This window comes from Tiliqua scincoides, chromosome 2 (genome assembly GCF_035046505.1).
Source record: "Tiliqua scincoides isolate rTilSci1 chromosome 2, rTilSci1.hap2, whole genome shotgun sequence".
NCBI lineage: Eukaryota > Metazoa > Chordata > Lepidosauria > Squamata > Scincidae > Tiliqua > Tiliqua scincoides.
In genome coordinates this window covers 249,853,624-249,869,909 of record NC_089822.1, presented here as the reverse complement: position 1 = coordinate 249,869,909, position 16,286 = coordinate 249,853,624, and the positions used below count along the sequence as shown (strand labels likewise).

Genomic DNA, 16,286 nt, shown 5'->3' with positions numbered 1-16,286 from the left:
AATCCTATGCTTGTCTATTCAAAAATTGTTTTGAGTTTAATGGAATTTACTCCCAGGTAAGGTGTATAGGATTGCATTCTAACTTCAGCTGAGAGCATGTGCACAGCCCATAGTGATCATTTGCAAATTAAAAGGGACATGTTGCTATCCTGGAAAAGTTTGTAATCTAATTAATGGGTAGAGGAAGCAGAGGTGCAGAACCAGGAGTCAAAGGTTACACACAGAAGTTGAATTGCTACTGCACTTAACTGATCCACAAACCAGGTAAGCAAAAGGATTTTGGCTTAAGGGAGCAGTCCCATTCAGGCCATGGTCAGCACCCAATTTTACGGAGGAGCTGCTGTCACAAGGACTTGGAGCAAAGGTGTTAACAGCCCAGTTCCACAGCCCCTACTCCCTCATTATACCTCTATTGTCACTATGGTAGAACACATGTTTTGCATGCAGAAGGTTCTGTGTTCAATTCCCAGTATCTCACCAGTTAAAGGTTTATGTAGCATGTGATTAAAAAAGACGCTACCTTGGAAACTGCTGCCAGTCAGAATAGAAAGTGCTAAGTTAGCCAAATTCTTAGCAATTGAAGTTCCAGCTTCCCATTTGTCTAAGGGCACAATCCTAACCAGGTCTACTCAGAAGTAAATCCTATTCAGTGGGGCTTACTCTCAGGAAAGTGTGGTGAGGATTGCAGCCTAAGGTTGCTAGATCACAACCCAGATGCCTGTACTGACTTTTTAAAAACATTGGACGAAGCCACTGCAAGTTGCTTCTCCTATACATACATTTCAGGACACTTATGCCTTCCCTAGCCTTTGCCTGTTTGTTTATTATATTTATAAACCCTGCTTTTCAGCCCCCAAAGCTTATTACAGTAATCAAAATGCATAGCTGCCATAACAAAATGTACTATTGTGTGGCAAAACTGGAGCCCTGCTTGCTACAGCTGGTAGTGCTGTGTGAGAGGGCCAGGAAGAAGAACCATGTAAAGAAGTGCTAGCGGGGGAAGTCACTGGTGCCTTTGTGGAACACATGGTCTCCCAAGATAGGGTGTGGGTTTCTGGTTGCAACCCGATATTAAATAAATGCTCACTGGTTCCAGACAAAGATGGGGCTAGCAGGACACACACCAAATGTGCAAAGAAATGCAAGAAGGAGCTCTAGTGCAGGTGTAGAGAGTGATCTATTGTCATTCTATGTCACTATATATTTACTAATTGACCACAAAGCTAAGGCTGCAGTTTTTTTGGTCACTCTTGGAAGTAAGCTGCATTGGACATGATGAGACTTCTGAGTAAGCAGGTACTATAAGAGATTGGGCTGTGAAAGAGATAGTAAGTCAAGGCATGTAGTAGTGGCCATTGCCAAATCAATCTCTGTTAAAAGCTATGTCCTGGCCCTGAAATTATGTAGGGCAGCATTTCTCCAGGTGTGCTCCTAGCACCCCTGGGGCTCCATGAACACACTACAAGCGTCTGAAATCTGCCCCATGCTGAGCTAGTCCATGCATATGCTGGTGCTCTGAGGCTCTTCAAGACTCTGCATGTGTGCTGGCTGGACTTCCTGAGACTACTTTTAGGAGTGTAAAGGGCTCTGGAGATGGAAAAGTGAGAGAACAGAACATAAGAAGAGCCCAGTGGATCAGGCCAAGGCCCATCTGACAGTGGCCCACCAGATGCCTCAAGGAGCACACAAGACAACAAGAGACCTGCATCCTGGTGCCTTGCCCTGCATCTGGCATTCTGAGGTAGCCCACTTCTAAAACCAGGAGGTTGCACATACACATCACTGCTTGCTACCTGCGATGGACCTGCTCCAGAAATTTGACCCTTTTTAAAGGCATCCAGGCCAGATGCCAGAACCACATTTGGTGGCAAGGAATTCCACAGACTGATTGCACCCTGGAATCTGCATCCTGTGGCAAGGACAAACTAACTGCACACTGGGTAAAGAAATATTTCCTGTTTTCTGTCCTGACTCTCCCAACACTCAATATTAATAGATGTCCCCCGGTTCTGGTGTTGTGTGATAGGGATCCACATCCAGTGGCAAGGAGTTCCACAGACTGACTGCAGCCTGGGATCCACATCCTGTGGCAAGGAGTTCTACAGACTAACCACACGCTGGGTAAAGAAATATTTCCTTTTGTCTGTCCTGACTCTCCCAACACTCAGTCTGAGTGGCTGTCCTGGTTCTGGTGTTGTTCGAGGGGGAAAAGAAGCTCCCTCTGGCGCTCCCTTTTGCAGGTGTCCAGCCATGGTGTCCAGTGCAGGAAGGGCAAGCACATTAAGCCTGCTGGTCAGACAGCCCTAGCTTAACCTCACCACTAGAACTACATTTCCCAAAGTTCCTTCTCATGCGTTCCGTGCGTGCGCTGCGTAGGGTGGGTGGAGCGAGCAGGGGAGAAACGGAACGTTCCCACCTTTCCGTTTTTTCAAACGAATTCCATGCGGCGCGCAAAGGGTTACCCGAATAACGTCTCCCCGTCGAGCCTCACTTCCGCTTTGTGCTTTTTCCCCTGCCCCGCCCCTTCCTGTCCGCCGCTCAGCCAATCGCGGCGCTCGCAGGAAGGGCACAGCCCGTTGTCCTCGCGCGCTGCCTCTCGCACGCTTGCAGCAGGCCGGCGGGCGGGCGGCGTCATGAGCGGCGGCGGTTTAGGCGGCATGTCTGCCGAGCAGCTCCTGCAGCAGCGGCTCCTGCGCAGCCGGCTGAGGGGCGCGCAGGGCCTGGGCGGCCCGCTGCCGCCGCCGCTGCTGCCCCCCCAGCACGCGCCGCTCTCGCCCCCGTCGCCGCCGGACTCGCCCCCGCCCGGCACGACGCCCGCCGAGATCCCGGCCGGGCCGCGCTTCCCCAGCGAGACGTGGTGCTCCCTGTGCCGCGTGTACTGCCCGGACCCCGTGTGCCTCCCCTGCGGGCACAACTTCTGCACGCCCTGCATCGGGCAGCGCCTGGCCGAGCCCAAGATCAACATCTCCTGCCTCGAGTGCGGCGCCACCGCCCACAAGCGCAGCCTGCGGCCCCTCAAGCCCCCGCCGCTCCTTGCCCACCTGGGGGCTGACAGGGCCAAGCGGCAGCGGCTGGAGGTGGCGGCGGTGGCGCCCCCGGTGGCCGGGCCAGCAGCAGGGCCGGCACCGGTAGTGGTGACACCGCCCCCGGTGGCCCCGGCACCCACGCCAGTGACTGTGGCACTGACACCTCCAGAGCCGGCACCCACACCAGCGCGAGCGGCCACCCCCTCTCCGCCACCGACACCGTCACGTCCGGTGACACCGGCACCGGTGGTGGCACCACCGCCGATGTCACCTTCTCCTTCGCCAGCCATGGTGGCCGCATATGCGGCGGCTGCGATAGTGACAGCCAAAAGGGGGTTATTGCCCTCGGGACCCGCGGGGGACACGAGAGAGAAGCTGTGCGAGACACACGGGGCTGTGCTCCAGTTCTTCTGCGAGGAGGATCAGGCGCCCATCTGCGCACACTGCGATAGGTCCCAGGAGCACCGGGCACACACCATCTTCCATGTGGAGAGGGCGGCTCGGGACTACCGGGTAAGGAGGACAGATGTCATCACCAGTTACTTCCAGATTGAGAGGTCGGACACGACACAACAAACACCAGTAAGAGGCTCAGGGTGAATGGGAGGGATTTTTTGAGCGTGTGAAAGCGTAGTTTCCTACTACTGCTTTTCACATGGTGTTACTGGTCTCGCTGCCAGGTGGCAGGGCTGCGGGGGTCCTGTGGGTACCACTGGACATCACTTCAAGCACCACCAGTGGTACAAGCACAACTGGTTGAGAAACGCTAATGTATGCATATAACGGCATACAGTGTGTCTGCAATGTGTTTGCACCTACACATAATTTTATACAGTCGCCTTTCTTACACATACCACTTATTCCTCTAATGTTAAAGTTCACACATATATGAACAGAGCTGGTAGCAGTGACAAGAAAATAGTTTCTACTGCTGCATGTGATACTGGAAGTGCCGTTGAGCCCATTTTGAATGTTTTGGACTTACAGATGAGTAAGTAAGTGTAGAAAATTTCTGAATAATTTTGGATTGTTTTTCTAGAGTACATTTCAGTGTCAAGCTGGGTGTTGCCAAATTGGCCCCTGTAAAGCTTCTGCCTGTCACGAGGTTGTACCAGATCAATAGTGTATTTATAAAGGCAGGACTGTATTTGTACCTTTGCTCTGAAGTGGCTGCAAAGTGCTTCAGTGTTGCGATGTGTGAACTGCCAACTCAAGGAAGAGGAAATGGAAATGGTAGCACAGGCAGTACAGCAACAAACTTAAGCTACTGCTGTGATGAGATAATAGTTGGGAATGCACCTCCGAGAAAGCAGAGGAAGTCATCTTGCAAGCCCATGTTTCTTCTGCTAATAACACAGGCCAACACACATTTTGCTTCCTTAAACATTACACCAGTTCCTGGGTATATTTGGGGTGCCAATTCCAAAAATGGCATCCGTTTTGCCCTATCGCATCTAGTTTTGGAGACACTGCATAACCTCTTTAGTGAATGGTTCAAGCAGCTTCTTCATGAGGAAGCCTACACCATGGCTTCCTCATATGGAAGCTGCTTGAATCATTCACTAAAGAGGTTAGGCAGTGTCTCCAAAACTAGACGCGATAGGACAAAACGGATGCCATTTTTGGAATCGGCACCCCAAATTCATATCAAACCAAATTCATAAAGTTCGGGAAAAACTTTTCTGACCCTCGGTTTTTTAGGCCTGTATAATTGAAGCTTCTGCTTCCATGAGCCCTATCAGTGTGCGTTTTGTGTTGATTTTCTTCCATATTGCTCATTTTGACCTTAGAGTTGTTTGAAATGGTGTTGTTTACTTTATTCAGCCTGTTGTGTTAGTAAGACTTAGGATGCAGTCTTGTCTTACAGGAAACAAACAACACCTCTACTTAGAGTGATTGGAGTATGTGGTGTTGCTTTTGTGTCCTGGGTGAAAATTGTGGCCAGAGTTTTGTCACTCTGGGTTTTTCTTGGAGAAAGCATCTAAAGGCAGTTCAGCCTCTGGTGCTTTCCAGGTTGTGGCCTTCTTCCAAGAAAAGGCTTGGCAAGTTTGTTTTATTGGTCTCTTTTTTAGCTGGGTGTTTTGGTCCCTTGTATTAACAGAATATTGCACCAGCTGTACTGTCAGGGGAGCAGAGTTGTAAACATAGGTGCCTAGCAACCTCAAAAGAAATGTTTGTGCTGTCAGATTCAGTACAGTAACCAGCAGAGGGCTGAATGCTGTTGTACCAGATCTCTGTTTTAGCCTGCTGCTTTCCTGTGTTTGGCAAAAATATTGTGTAACCTGCTCTCTGTACTGCTGGGTCCAGGGCATGAACAACTGCCTACCAAACAATGAAGGCTTTTGGCTGGTACTCTTTTTACAATCCTTTTTTTTTTTTTGTCTACAGCCTCAGAAGCTGAGATGCATAAATTGGTAAAATAAGTTTAAAGTGTCCGTTAAGAAAGCAGCCAGTTTTAAAGGCTTTTGGAAGCCAGAGAGGGACTCAACAGGACAGCAAACAGGCAGGGGAGGAAGTGGGACATGTTTATTGAGCAGTATGGTTTGTCTCTTCCCATGCCCCCTAGCAGAAGTGAATACACAAGCAAATGCATTTATGTGCATTTGCAGCAATGCATATAAATGACTAAACATTTATATTTTATGTTTATATTTATATTTTAATAGACATTAATAATAAACATTTATATTTAATAAACATTTATATTAAATATATATTATGTGCGAATATACATTTATGTATATTTGCAGCAATGCATATAAATGACTAAACATTCAGTGTGTGGAAGCTGAAACTGGTGTTTTGGTGCAGAGTTTGCACAGTCCTGCAATACTGTTGAAACCAAACTGCTTGCTATCCCAGGTTAGGTTGAGAGTTTTTGTGCAAATTTTTTTTTAGAGTTTTTGTGGTAACACTTTACCCCTGCTAACTGGGTAAGGAATTATCTTTTAAAATAGCAGGTCTTATGTTTTACTGTCTGTATTCATTTTGACATAGTGTCTTTTCCTGTGGGTGTTTGCTGTCTCCCTTGTGCTTCTTTTTAGGTTGTGAGCCCTTTTAGAATAAGGAACAATTTTTTTGCATTTCTCTTGTCATGTAACCACTTTTACTTCTGTTTATTAATAACAGAAACAGTTACAACACAAGTAAAATAAACTAAAACAAAACAACTCAAAATTACTTCCACCTATCTTCACTATAGACATAAATTTCTTATTTAATACAATATAGTTTGACCTTTCTATTAAATCCAACTTTTTCTTATTCTCCAAATCCACAAGCATGCAAATTATTATTAACTCAGCCCTGCAAGTAAAAGAGAAGACAGTAAGATTGTATATTGTCTTAAGACAATAGATTTATTTTTAATTGAGTGGAAACCCTTTATCATGTAACAGCTGTTTAAAAACATTTGTTCTAAAAAGCTGTACATATGCTGAGTAATAATGGAGGTGGGGCATATTTGCATATATTTGCCCTTTGAGGGCTAGATTGCATTGCTGCTATTACTTTCAACCCGGCTTTCTTCCACCTCAAGTGAGTACAGGTATAACCTAATCATCCATGGATTTTTCATCCATGGTTTTATCTCAATGGGATGAGAAGGGCCCTTTAAATGAAAGGAAAAAAGTTGTTAAACAATAGCCTCATTAATGCAAGAGAGGGCAGCCAGATGACAATCCATCAATCAATCATTCTCTCTCCAGGCACTTAGAACAGCTTCACTCCAAGGCGTGCAACCCTTCCCTTCCTCCTGAGCACCTGAAAGAAAGACAAGCACTTTGCATTCTTTCCCAGCACTGAGCTCTGGGTGAAGGGAGGAGTCCCTGGCTCAGAGTGAAGCCTTTCTAAGCACCTGGAGAGAGACTGATTGATGGATTGTCTGCCTAATGACTGTCTTACATCACAAAGGTCAGCAAAGCTGTTTTTAAATTGCCTAGCAAAGGGACATTTTTTAAATGGATTTGCTTTAATGCGATTTTTACCATCCACCTGCGTTCTGGGAATGGAACCCTCAGGAATGCCGGGACTGAACCTATATTTCTGTTTAATCAGGAACGGGTTCAGACACAACTAGAGATTCTGAAGCAGGAGAAGAACTCTCTGTGGAGTCAGAAGCTGTCTGGAGAGGAGAAAATTCAGGAATATATGGTAGGTGCCTAGAGTCTCTGCCTATGAACATTAGCGGTATGGGACTTGAAAGCTTTTCACCCTCATTAGAGTTCCAGCTCACTCTTCATCTCTAAATATTCCCTTTCCTCTTTACCAATTATAGTTGCCCCCTTTTCCAGTTTATAGTTGACAGTAGAGAAGTTTTCTGCTACTTTGTGGACTTGGCACTTAAGTTTTATTGTCAGTATATTTGTAATTATTTGCAGAAGGGAAAATGAGATTGTGTGAAAGCTAGTTAACAGTGTAAACAAATATTCTGATTTCATCTTACAATACATTCTCTCCATGGATGGGTCTCTTGTCATAGATAATAGGTTGAGCCGGCTAACCCTCCTCAAGGGGCCTCTAAGCAGTTTCCTATCCCTGTTGCTGCCCCCTTGCAGACTTATCCTCCCTCTAGGCAGGCTAGCCATTTTGCCAAGCCCAGGGACTAAAGAAGGTGGGGTGCTGCTCTTCAGCATCTCCAGCCCACATGAAGTTGGAGGGAGGCAGTGCCAGGGGAAGATGGGGAAGTTCTCCAAAAATGTGTTAGAGTGTAATGACTTGGTGTCTTTTATGCTCCTTGAAAGGGCTCCCCAATTCTTCCTTCACATCTTGCTTATGATCATTACAGGAAAAGGTTCAAGCTGAGAGAGAAGAGATTGTGTCCGAATTTGAGTGCCTGCACAAGTTTTTGAAAGAACAGGAGCAACTTCTACTAGCCCGCCTAGAAGAATTAGATAAGGAGATAGTGAAGCGAAAAGAAGAAATGGTCTCCAAATTCTCAGAGGAGCTTTCCCGTCTTGGTGATGTGATTGCTGAGATGGAGGTGAAATGTAAGCAGCCAGCAAGTGAATTTTTGCAGGTGAGATTTCACTATAAGCAGATAGATCTCTGTGGGGCCTGAACTTCAGCCTGGCAATGGATTAAAGGTCTCGGGCTTTGGAGCCCCCCAAGCACCAGAATATGGGAGTTGTTCCTTCCTTGCCAACATTTGCAATTGGTCAAGGATAAATTTAGCTCTTCCCTTCTGGAACTGGCAAAGCATTTGATTTTTTGTGTGTGCTAGATACTGGCGGGGAATGCCCATCTTGGGGGCAGTGGGATATGGGCTGTAATGACATCAGGGTCCCTTTGATATGTGGATCCCCGTCAGTTGTCCAGGGCTGATACTGGCCCTTGTTAGACAACCAGTCTTCTCACTTGAGAACCAAAGCCAGTCCAGTGAAGTGGGGGCTCCGTTGTCCAGAAAGTTTCACACCATTGTGCAGTGATGTGGAATTCCAGAAAAGAAAGATGAGGGCCTCTAGCTCACCCCATCCTCTTGAGGAGCACTTGGAGTTCAGCAAAGAACAGTTGAACCCTGTAGCTCTTCCCCATTGTGGAATGCTATGACACCATAGCACTCTGCTGTTGGCAGATGTACTTCCAGGTCCTTCAGCCTGACCTGAAGGCTGTTGAGAAGCTGGCCTGGATGATCCCATTCCTTCAGGTTCATGCCGGGACACATCGGTATGGCTGCCATGCAGACCTCTAGTACGTACAGTTGTGTTAATATGGGTTCTCTCTTAAGGGTGTTTGGGTACTTGGGGAGCTGCTGTGGTTATGGGGCTGGAATAGAGATCGCTCTTAAATTCAGCTTCTGGAATAAAGCTGAGTGCATGCTGTAAAGGATACAGGGAAAATAAACCGAAGTAACGTGTTTTAGTGGTGAACAAGCGGGATTTTCTGAAGGAAAACAAAAGGGGATTGTTGGGTGTCTGTGCCTGCGAAAAAGCCTGCATTTTCTGGGATCTCCTTAGGGTCCTCCTGTGGTCCACTCCGTGGTGAACATCATTTCTAGCTATTCCAAGGATGTGAGGCTGATTTGTTTTAAAAATTGAGCAGCACTTCCTGCGCACTTGATCTCTTGGCACAGAATCATTTTTTAATTATTTTGCAACCAGCTCTCTGATCACAAGCAACAAGGACAAGATTTTAGGTAACCTGTGTCGTGCAGAGAGCCTCTCTGAGGCACAATGGGTGATGGTGAAGAGATGCAGCGTTCCTGGGCTGGGGGACTGGGGCCCCATTGGGGTCTCTCCTACTGGCCTGGGCTCTTGAAAACGGGGCGCAATTGCCTCTGTGGGCCTATAGTAGGGTTCACCCACTTTTTGCCTGTGAAGCAGTGTGCTTACCAGACAGCACACTTAGAGGCTTCATGGGTGGCATGGTTGAGGGAAGGAGCTGGCGGCTCCTGTTGAGACGCTTGTGGCCAGTGGGCAGGCCCTGAAAGGGGCTAAAAGCCAGCGTGCTCACGGGCAGGAATGGTGGGGGGACAGTCTGGGGAGGAGAAGGCTGCTAAAAGAACCAGGGCAGCCCTTCTCCTCAGAGAAACAGTTGCAGCGCCAGGGAGAGCACCGTGGCCCGAAGGCTCCCATGTGTAACCGGAGCATCCCCCCACCTCTTGTCTTGGAGCAAACATCAGCTGTTCCACCTCTAGGATCACAGGTAAGAGCCTGAGGGTGACTTGGGTGGGGCAGGCTGTTTCCCCCTGCCTTAAAAGCACCAGAGGCTAGAAAAAAGCTTCCACCCATACGCCTTTGATAGCACTCTTGGAGTCCTCCACAGCCTGACCTGGGCTTGTGGAGGCAGGCTCCCTTTTAACCTTCAGTGCACTTCTGATGCAAAGCATTGTGGGGCTTAGCACCTTCTTTTCTTTTTCCCCTTTAGGACATCAAAAAATCTATGAACAGGTATGTGTGTGCATTTCTCCTTTTTCCCCCTCCCTCCCCATGACATTGGTTCCTCAAGCTATTTGTGGTCTGCGGGTCAAGACAAGTGCTGCACCTGTTGCTTTTCTCCTTGAGCAGACCCCCTCAGACCAGCTTTTGGGTTCCCTGGAAGCAGAGGAAACTGAAGGCAGGCCTGCTTCTTTGGGACAAGTTCAGCTAAAAGTGCATCTAGTTTCAGTTTCTATAAAGCAAGCATCACTAACAGTGGGGCTGTGCCAGAGCTTGTCCACCCAAGCAGTGCTTGTGCAGGAATATTCCTGATGGTTTGTGGCCCGAGAATGAAGCTATTTGCCACTCAGCTTATGCCACTTGCGCACATTTATCTCATCATATATGAAACGCTGAGGACAGTTCCTTGAACAGCTTTCTTGGCTCTCAAACCTTAACACTGATGCAGCTGGTTCAATGGAAGCACATACTTTTATCACCTGTGTTCACTTTCTTCCTTTGTTTCAACATTAAAACTTGGCTCAGTCAGTCAGGCTCTATAAAATGGAGGCTAGAGGGGAATTTAGGTAACCTGTGAATGGAACTGTTTGGCTAGGAGTGTCTATATTCACCTTAAAATGCAGGTGTGCAGCAGGGCAGTTTCAGCTATCTGAAGAGGCTCCAAATCTGGAAGAGAGACTGGCCGACTTCTCTCGGAAAGGGGCGGCTCTAAAGGAAACTCTGAATAGATTCCAAGGTACAGTTGGGCACATTGATATTTCTGACTTTCTAGGTTGGATTGGTTTTGTCTGATCTATGCCAGCAGGTTTGGGCTAACTTTTACGTAGTGATATCCTTGAGGATATGATGATGGATTGGGGTGGAAGGGACTTTAGGTGATCATAACAAAAGGACCAGTTGGCCACAAGGCTGCTCTGTAAGTTGGAAACTTGATGAGAGGATAATGAAGAAGGGGAGTGTTTTTGTCTTTACATACTATTCAGCCACTTAAGGTAAGCCATTCCATCATTTTTCTGTAGTAATTGTTATCTGTCCTTTAAAAGACTAACAGTGAGCACTGAGATCTCATTTTAGAAACTCAGGTTAAAATTATTGATCTGCCAAGAAGCTCACTGGTTGCTATGGGCAAATTTATTTTCTCATGTAGATTTTGGGAGGTTCAATGATTTTAAATAAATGGTGTTTTCTTAAGATTGGAATTCATCCTCTTTTTCCTCCCCCATCTAGATAATGTGATATCTGCTGTGGAGAAGGCCGAGACTGTGAAAATGGTGAATGATAAAGGTGAGTTTCTATGATGATCACAGAGTTTGCAAGTATCTTGCTGCTGAGCCCTTCATTAGTCTCCAATAAAAGCTGCTTGTATCTTGGGAAAGGGTCAAGTATTCTAGGGGCCATGAAGGAGGGATGTTATTGTAGGCATTAATCTCAGGAACTGGGATGAGTAGAGGAATTGGAGGTTATGCAGCGTATAAGCCCCTTGCCAAATGACTGGAAGCCCTATCAAAATCCTTTTTAAAAAAAATCTAGGCTAGATTGCACTATCAAATGTTTCTCTCTAAAATTGTGTTTTCCAAATTTTTTAGCCCTGGGGCTCACTTAAAAACACTCGATTGGGACCCACCTAGTTTTCTCTTTGCGTACTGTCGATGTCCATGTTATAAAACAAGTTCCCATTGAAACAGTGTAGAAGTGTCCTTGATATTAAGCCACCTGGTGCAGTATTGACGAAAACTATAACTAGCTAGTTTATAGATTCACCTAGCTTTACATGCCTTAAAATAAGTTTCACTTTTACCAGCTGCTCAAGCCTCTACTTTTATATTTTTATTATGTGTGTGGGGGAAGGAATGGGATCTGCCTTCTGGAGCATTTGTTGAGCTCAATGTTCATCAGATCCAGACCATTCTAGTAGCATAACCATTCTGATTATATTCCCTTCAGCCTGCTCTTCAAATTGAACCAAGATGCAGTCACCTACTCATGAGTAACTATGCATGTGCTGCTCCGTTTTGGGTTCCATAGGACTCAGTACACTTTCCATGTCAGCTATAATAATAATAATAATAATAATAATAAAACTTTATTTTTATCCCGCCCTTCTCCCCAAAGGGACCCAGGGCGGCTAACAACATATAAAACAGATTAAAACATAATTTCACAACAGATATCAGCTTGTCAGTTTCATCCCTCCCCCCCCAAATTGTGTTGTGACCCCCTGGTGGGTTCTGACCCACAGTTGGGGAACCAGTGCTCTAAAACGGGTGTCCAAAGGGTCACATAATTTCTCTGACACTTTGTTGGGGGCCGGGAAAAGAAAGAATTAATTGATATTTAAACTTTGAATAAATTGACATAAATGAATTTATTAGAGATGGAACTTATATGAATGAATGAAGGACTTGCAATTGCTCATGGCCTATAAAAGGCCTTGCACAAAGGAAGGCCGACCTTTCCTTCGCTGCCACTGCTTCATCACAGACGTGAAACAGCAAGCCGAGGAGGGAGCCCTCAACTCGCAGCTCAAGCGAGAGGTCGAACAATCACCCTCATGCTGAGAGCGGTTTTCTTGGGCCAGTGCAGGTTCCAGCAAATCTCCAGTCACTCATTGGAGAATAGGGGCTCTTTAGGCGCTGGAATTGGGGGTCCCTGATGGCTGCAAATGGCCCCTGGGTTGTGGTTTGGGCACCCCTGCTTTAAAACATGAGTAGATACTTCATTTGTATTAACAAATCACCATATGTCACTGGACTGCAGCTATGTAGTGCATGCACAGGAAAATTACTACACAATAGGAAGCTGTGTAGTGAGCTGCATGTAATGGAATTGTTCTGATTTTCTGTTGGGTCAAATGGCTTGGCTATCTCAGGTCAGCTAGAGCAGGGCCTTCTGAACCCCAGCCCCGATCTGGGACCAGATCCAGGGTTCAGATAAACCTGTCCATCCATTGAGTGAACCTTACTGTTCCACCCCTGCACAGTTCTGGGTAGATCTGGGCACCAGGACACTCTGAGCAGTTGCATCTGCATGGACATCCTGTGGCACAGTCTTCTGGGACGCTGGGCAACAGATGCAACAGTCCAGAGTGTCCTGGTGCCCAGGTCTACCCAGACGATGAGTTGTGTGGGGGCGGAATGGAAAGCTGAGGTCCAGATGGGGACCGCATTCCAGGTGCACAGTGGTCGTGAGTTTGGGTGCTGCTGAGCTAGAGCTATCTACTCTTCAGTGCAGCTGCATTCTGCATGTGGTGTTGCTCTGGTGGTGCCTGAACTTGATGGGCTGTTAGCCTTCCCAGTTCTGAATGTATGAAGCTGCCTTATACAGAGGTGTGACTACTGATCTTATCTGCTCTGACTAGCAGATAGACAAGGACTAGGAAGAGTAGATTGTAGGCCTTTTAAAAATACTGTTGCTGTTACAACGTCCTCCTCATCTGCCTGTGCTCCAAGATCTTGGGGCAGAAGATATTCCAAGCCCTCCAGTCCAAGTTCATTTTGATTAGAGATACTGTGCTTCAATCTAGAATGATGCTGTTTGTCCAATAGGGTCCTTATGACTTCAGTGCCTGCCAGGAACTCTGCTATTTGCATTTTAAGCCACTCAGCCCTAGGTCCTCAGTTGCACTATCCTGTCCAGGATGCTATGGGAGCTGAAACATAGTGACCTACAGTAGAAGTGGGAAAAGTGAGATGTGGTAAAGCAAGGGATGGGAGGGGGGCAAACTGATGAACTCAGACTGGTGCCATGGAGGATGAAGTTGAGGTGTGTGAGAAGATGTCAAAGATTCCATTGCTTGTTTGATTTTTCTCTGTAAACAGCTTTGTGAACTTTCCACTGAAAAGCGGTATATAAATACTGTTAATAATAATAATAATAATAATTCCAATCTTTAGCTCATATTAAATGTTCTCTTCTTGCCTGCAGCAGATGTGAGTCTTGATCCTAGTGTACCAGGTGCTCTTCTGCCTGTGGACCAAAGAAGCATAGGACGTGAAGAATCCCAGCACAGGCTGCCTGCCTTACAGTATACCCCTGATATCCCCAAGGAATTGGATTCTAGGGCTTTGGTTCTGGGCTGTGATGGGTTTACCTCTGGGAGATATTTCTGGGAGCTGGAAGTGGGTGATGGGGAATACTGGGCAGTGGGGGTCGCCCGAGACCCTTCAAAGAAGGGGATGATGGACTTCTGCCCAGAGGAAGGGATCTGGGCTGTGGGGTTGTGGAAGGGCCAGCACTGGGCTCTAACCTCCCCTGTGACCGCCCTGTCCCTGAGCAAGCACCCAAGGAGGATCAGAGTGTCCCTGGACTATGTTGGAGAGTGTGTGACCTTTACTGATGCTGACACAGATGACCCCATCTTCACTTTCCCACCGGCCTCTTTTAACGGAACACGCAGCCAACCGTTGCTGTGGGTGGTGGGCTTCCCAGCACAGACAGTGTTTCTGAGACGCATGGGGGTGAAATATCCAACTGGGGTCCATGAGATGGACCTCTTGAGCCCATGATCTTAACTTCTTCTCCTGGGCCCAGTATAGAAAAGTATGTCACCATCTTCCCAAAGCAATGTGGAAAATGAGCTGTTTCATAGTAAGGAAGTGGAAACTTTTTTTAACCTCTGCCCGACCTGTTGGGAGAATATGACGAGGAGGCAGAGCTACTGTCCTTGCACCAAGGCCTTATGATGTTGCCCTAGGGAATAGCACAAGGACTAGGAAGAGTAGGTTGTAGGCCTTTAAAAATATTCTTGCTGTTAGAACATCCAAGGGAATGTTGTGACCCTTTTGTAGTAATGGGGTCAAATTTGGAAAATTTTTAGCTATTAAACTTGAAATTTTATCTCTGTTTTTGATCAAGTCATACTTAATGTTTTATCTTTATTTTTTTAAATGCTTGCATTTATTTTAGCTTTAACTACCTAGTGGAAGAAAATCCACTAGGAGGCATGGCCCCAAATGTAACACTTCTTGAGGCTTGGCCTATTGGCAACCTTTGCACAGAGATGGTTATCCTGAATCAAGCATCCCTGGATCTTGCACACGTGACCGTTTTTTCTGTTGATCACTTTTCTTCAGCCTCTAGGACCAACAGCCTTTTTTCCTTAGGCTGGGTCATTCTGAAGTTTAATTTCATTTCTGCTTTTCCGAGTTGGTTCTGGAGATGAAATGGGTAAAACTCTGTGCCATAGTCTTAAACTGGGTGTTCTGATTTCCCTGAAAATGAAAAAAATACATGTCTAAATGCTTGTGTAAAGAACCCTAAGGTAATGGTTGCAATTGCTGCATATTGTAAAATAAATAAAAATGTATGAAGCGTTTTCTTTAAATACATCTCACTGTCTGCTTTTGCGTGTCTGTGTCTTTCTCTTTGGGCCCCTCCCTTAAAGAATGCTCTGGTGCTTCACTGGACGAGTTTGGTTTTAGAGTGACTGGAAGTGTCCCAAAAACACACTGCCCCTTTCTGCGTTAAGCACTGCTTTTAATAAAACATCCTTTTCAGTATTAGGAAAGCGTGTGCAAAAATTATCCAAAATAGTTTGAAACTTGAGGTTTTCATAGGATGAATGGGCGCTGGCTTCTGGTTTCTGCGTCTTCTCTCCACCGCAGGGAAGAGGTACATAACTGGTGCCCCAGCCCACCATAGGGAGGGCATACTACCTGATTACTTCAAGTTGTCTTTATTCCACCCTCCACCGCAGGTCATGATGAATGTGTGCAATCTCTGGATTGTAGAGACAGCCTGAATGCCAGATGTGAGGGAATGGCAGGATATAGGTGTCTTGTGTGTTAGAGGTGACTAGATTCAGCAGGGCTGCTCTTGCATTTTTATAAGAGTTGGATATGTTTTACCAAAAACCGCTGCCTCCTACTCAGTTATCTGGTGTGTCTGTTACAAACTTGATCTCTTGCATGGGTTTGTCTATATGTTCCTGTGCCTTCTGGCTAAATTTGTCCAAACTCTTGGATTTATCTCAAGGTTAATTTGCAGCTAAATGTAAATTTCTTCCCTAAAATAGATACGGTATTGCCTTTGAAAGGAATTCCTGGGAGATGGGTGAGATTGCAAAGAGGGAAAGGTGATGGATGTGAACAATTGCAGTAGAATACCTTGTTTTCACTTTCCTGTTGCGAGTGTGTTTTGGGCCCACTTGGTCTGAGTTTCATTGCTCACAAAATGAGTGCCTATAGTGCTCTCAAGAGCAGTGGCGTTGCATGGGCCGCACTGGGTGATGCGCACGGGGGGGAGGGGTAACTCTTCTTGGGGAGAAGAGTTATAGATCTGTGTTCATTCACATTCTGGAACAAATGAAGTACTTTGAGAAGGATACTACCATCTTGACTTTTTCACTCCAGCATGGCAGTGTTCATGTGTCATACTCAAGTGATGT

At 46.3% G+C, this 16,286-nt stretch overlaps 1 protein-coding gene across 1 annotated transcript in view; it reads left to right on the top strand.

Moving 5' to 3' along the window:
* LOC136639022 (uncharacterized) overlaps positions 1-16,286 on the top strand; it is a 69,762-nt gene that overhangs the window by 18,212 nt on the left and 35,264 nt on the right. Inside the window, exons 9-15 of the mRNA XM_066613051.1 lie at positions 2,543-3,608; positions 7,083-7,178; positions 7,813-8,043; positions 9,891-9,913; positions 10,525-10,637; positions 11,129-11,185; positions 13,826-14,398. Of these exons, the coding sequence (XP_066469148.1) occupies positions 2,543-3,608; positions 7,083-7,178; positions 7,813-8,043; positions 9,891-9,913; positions 10,525-10,637; positions 11,129-11,185; positions 13,826-14,398 (2,159 nt within the window). The remainder of the gene's footprint in view (positions 1-2,542; positions 3,609-7,082; positions 7,179-7,812; positions 8,044-9,890; positions 9,914-10,524; positions 10,638-11,128; positions 11,186-13,825; positions 14,399-16,286) is intronic.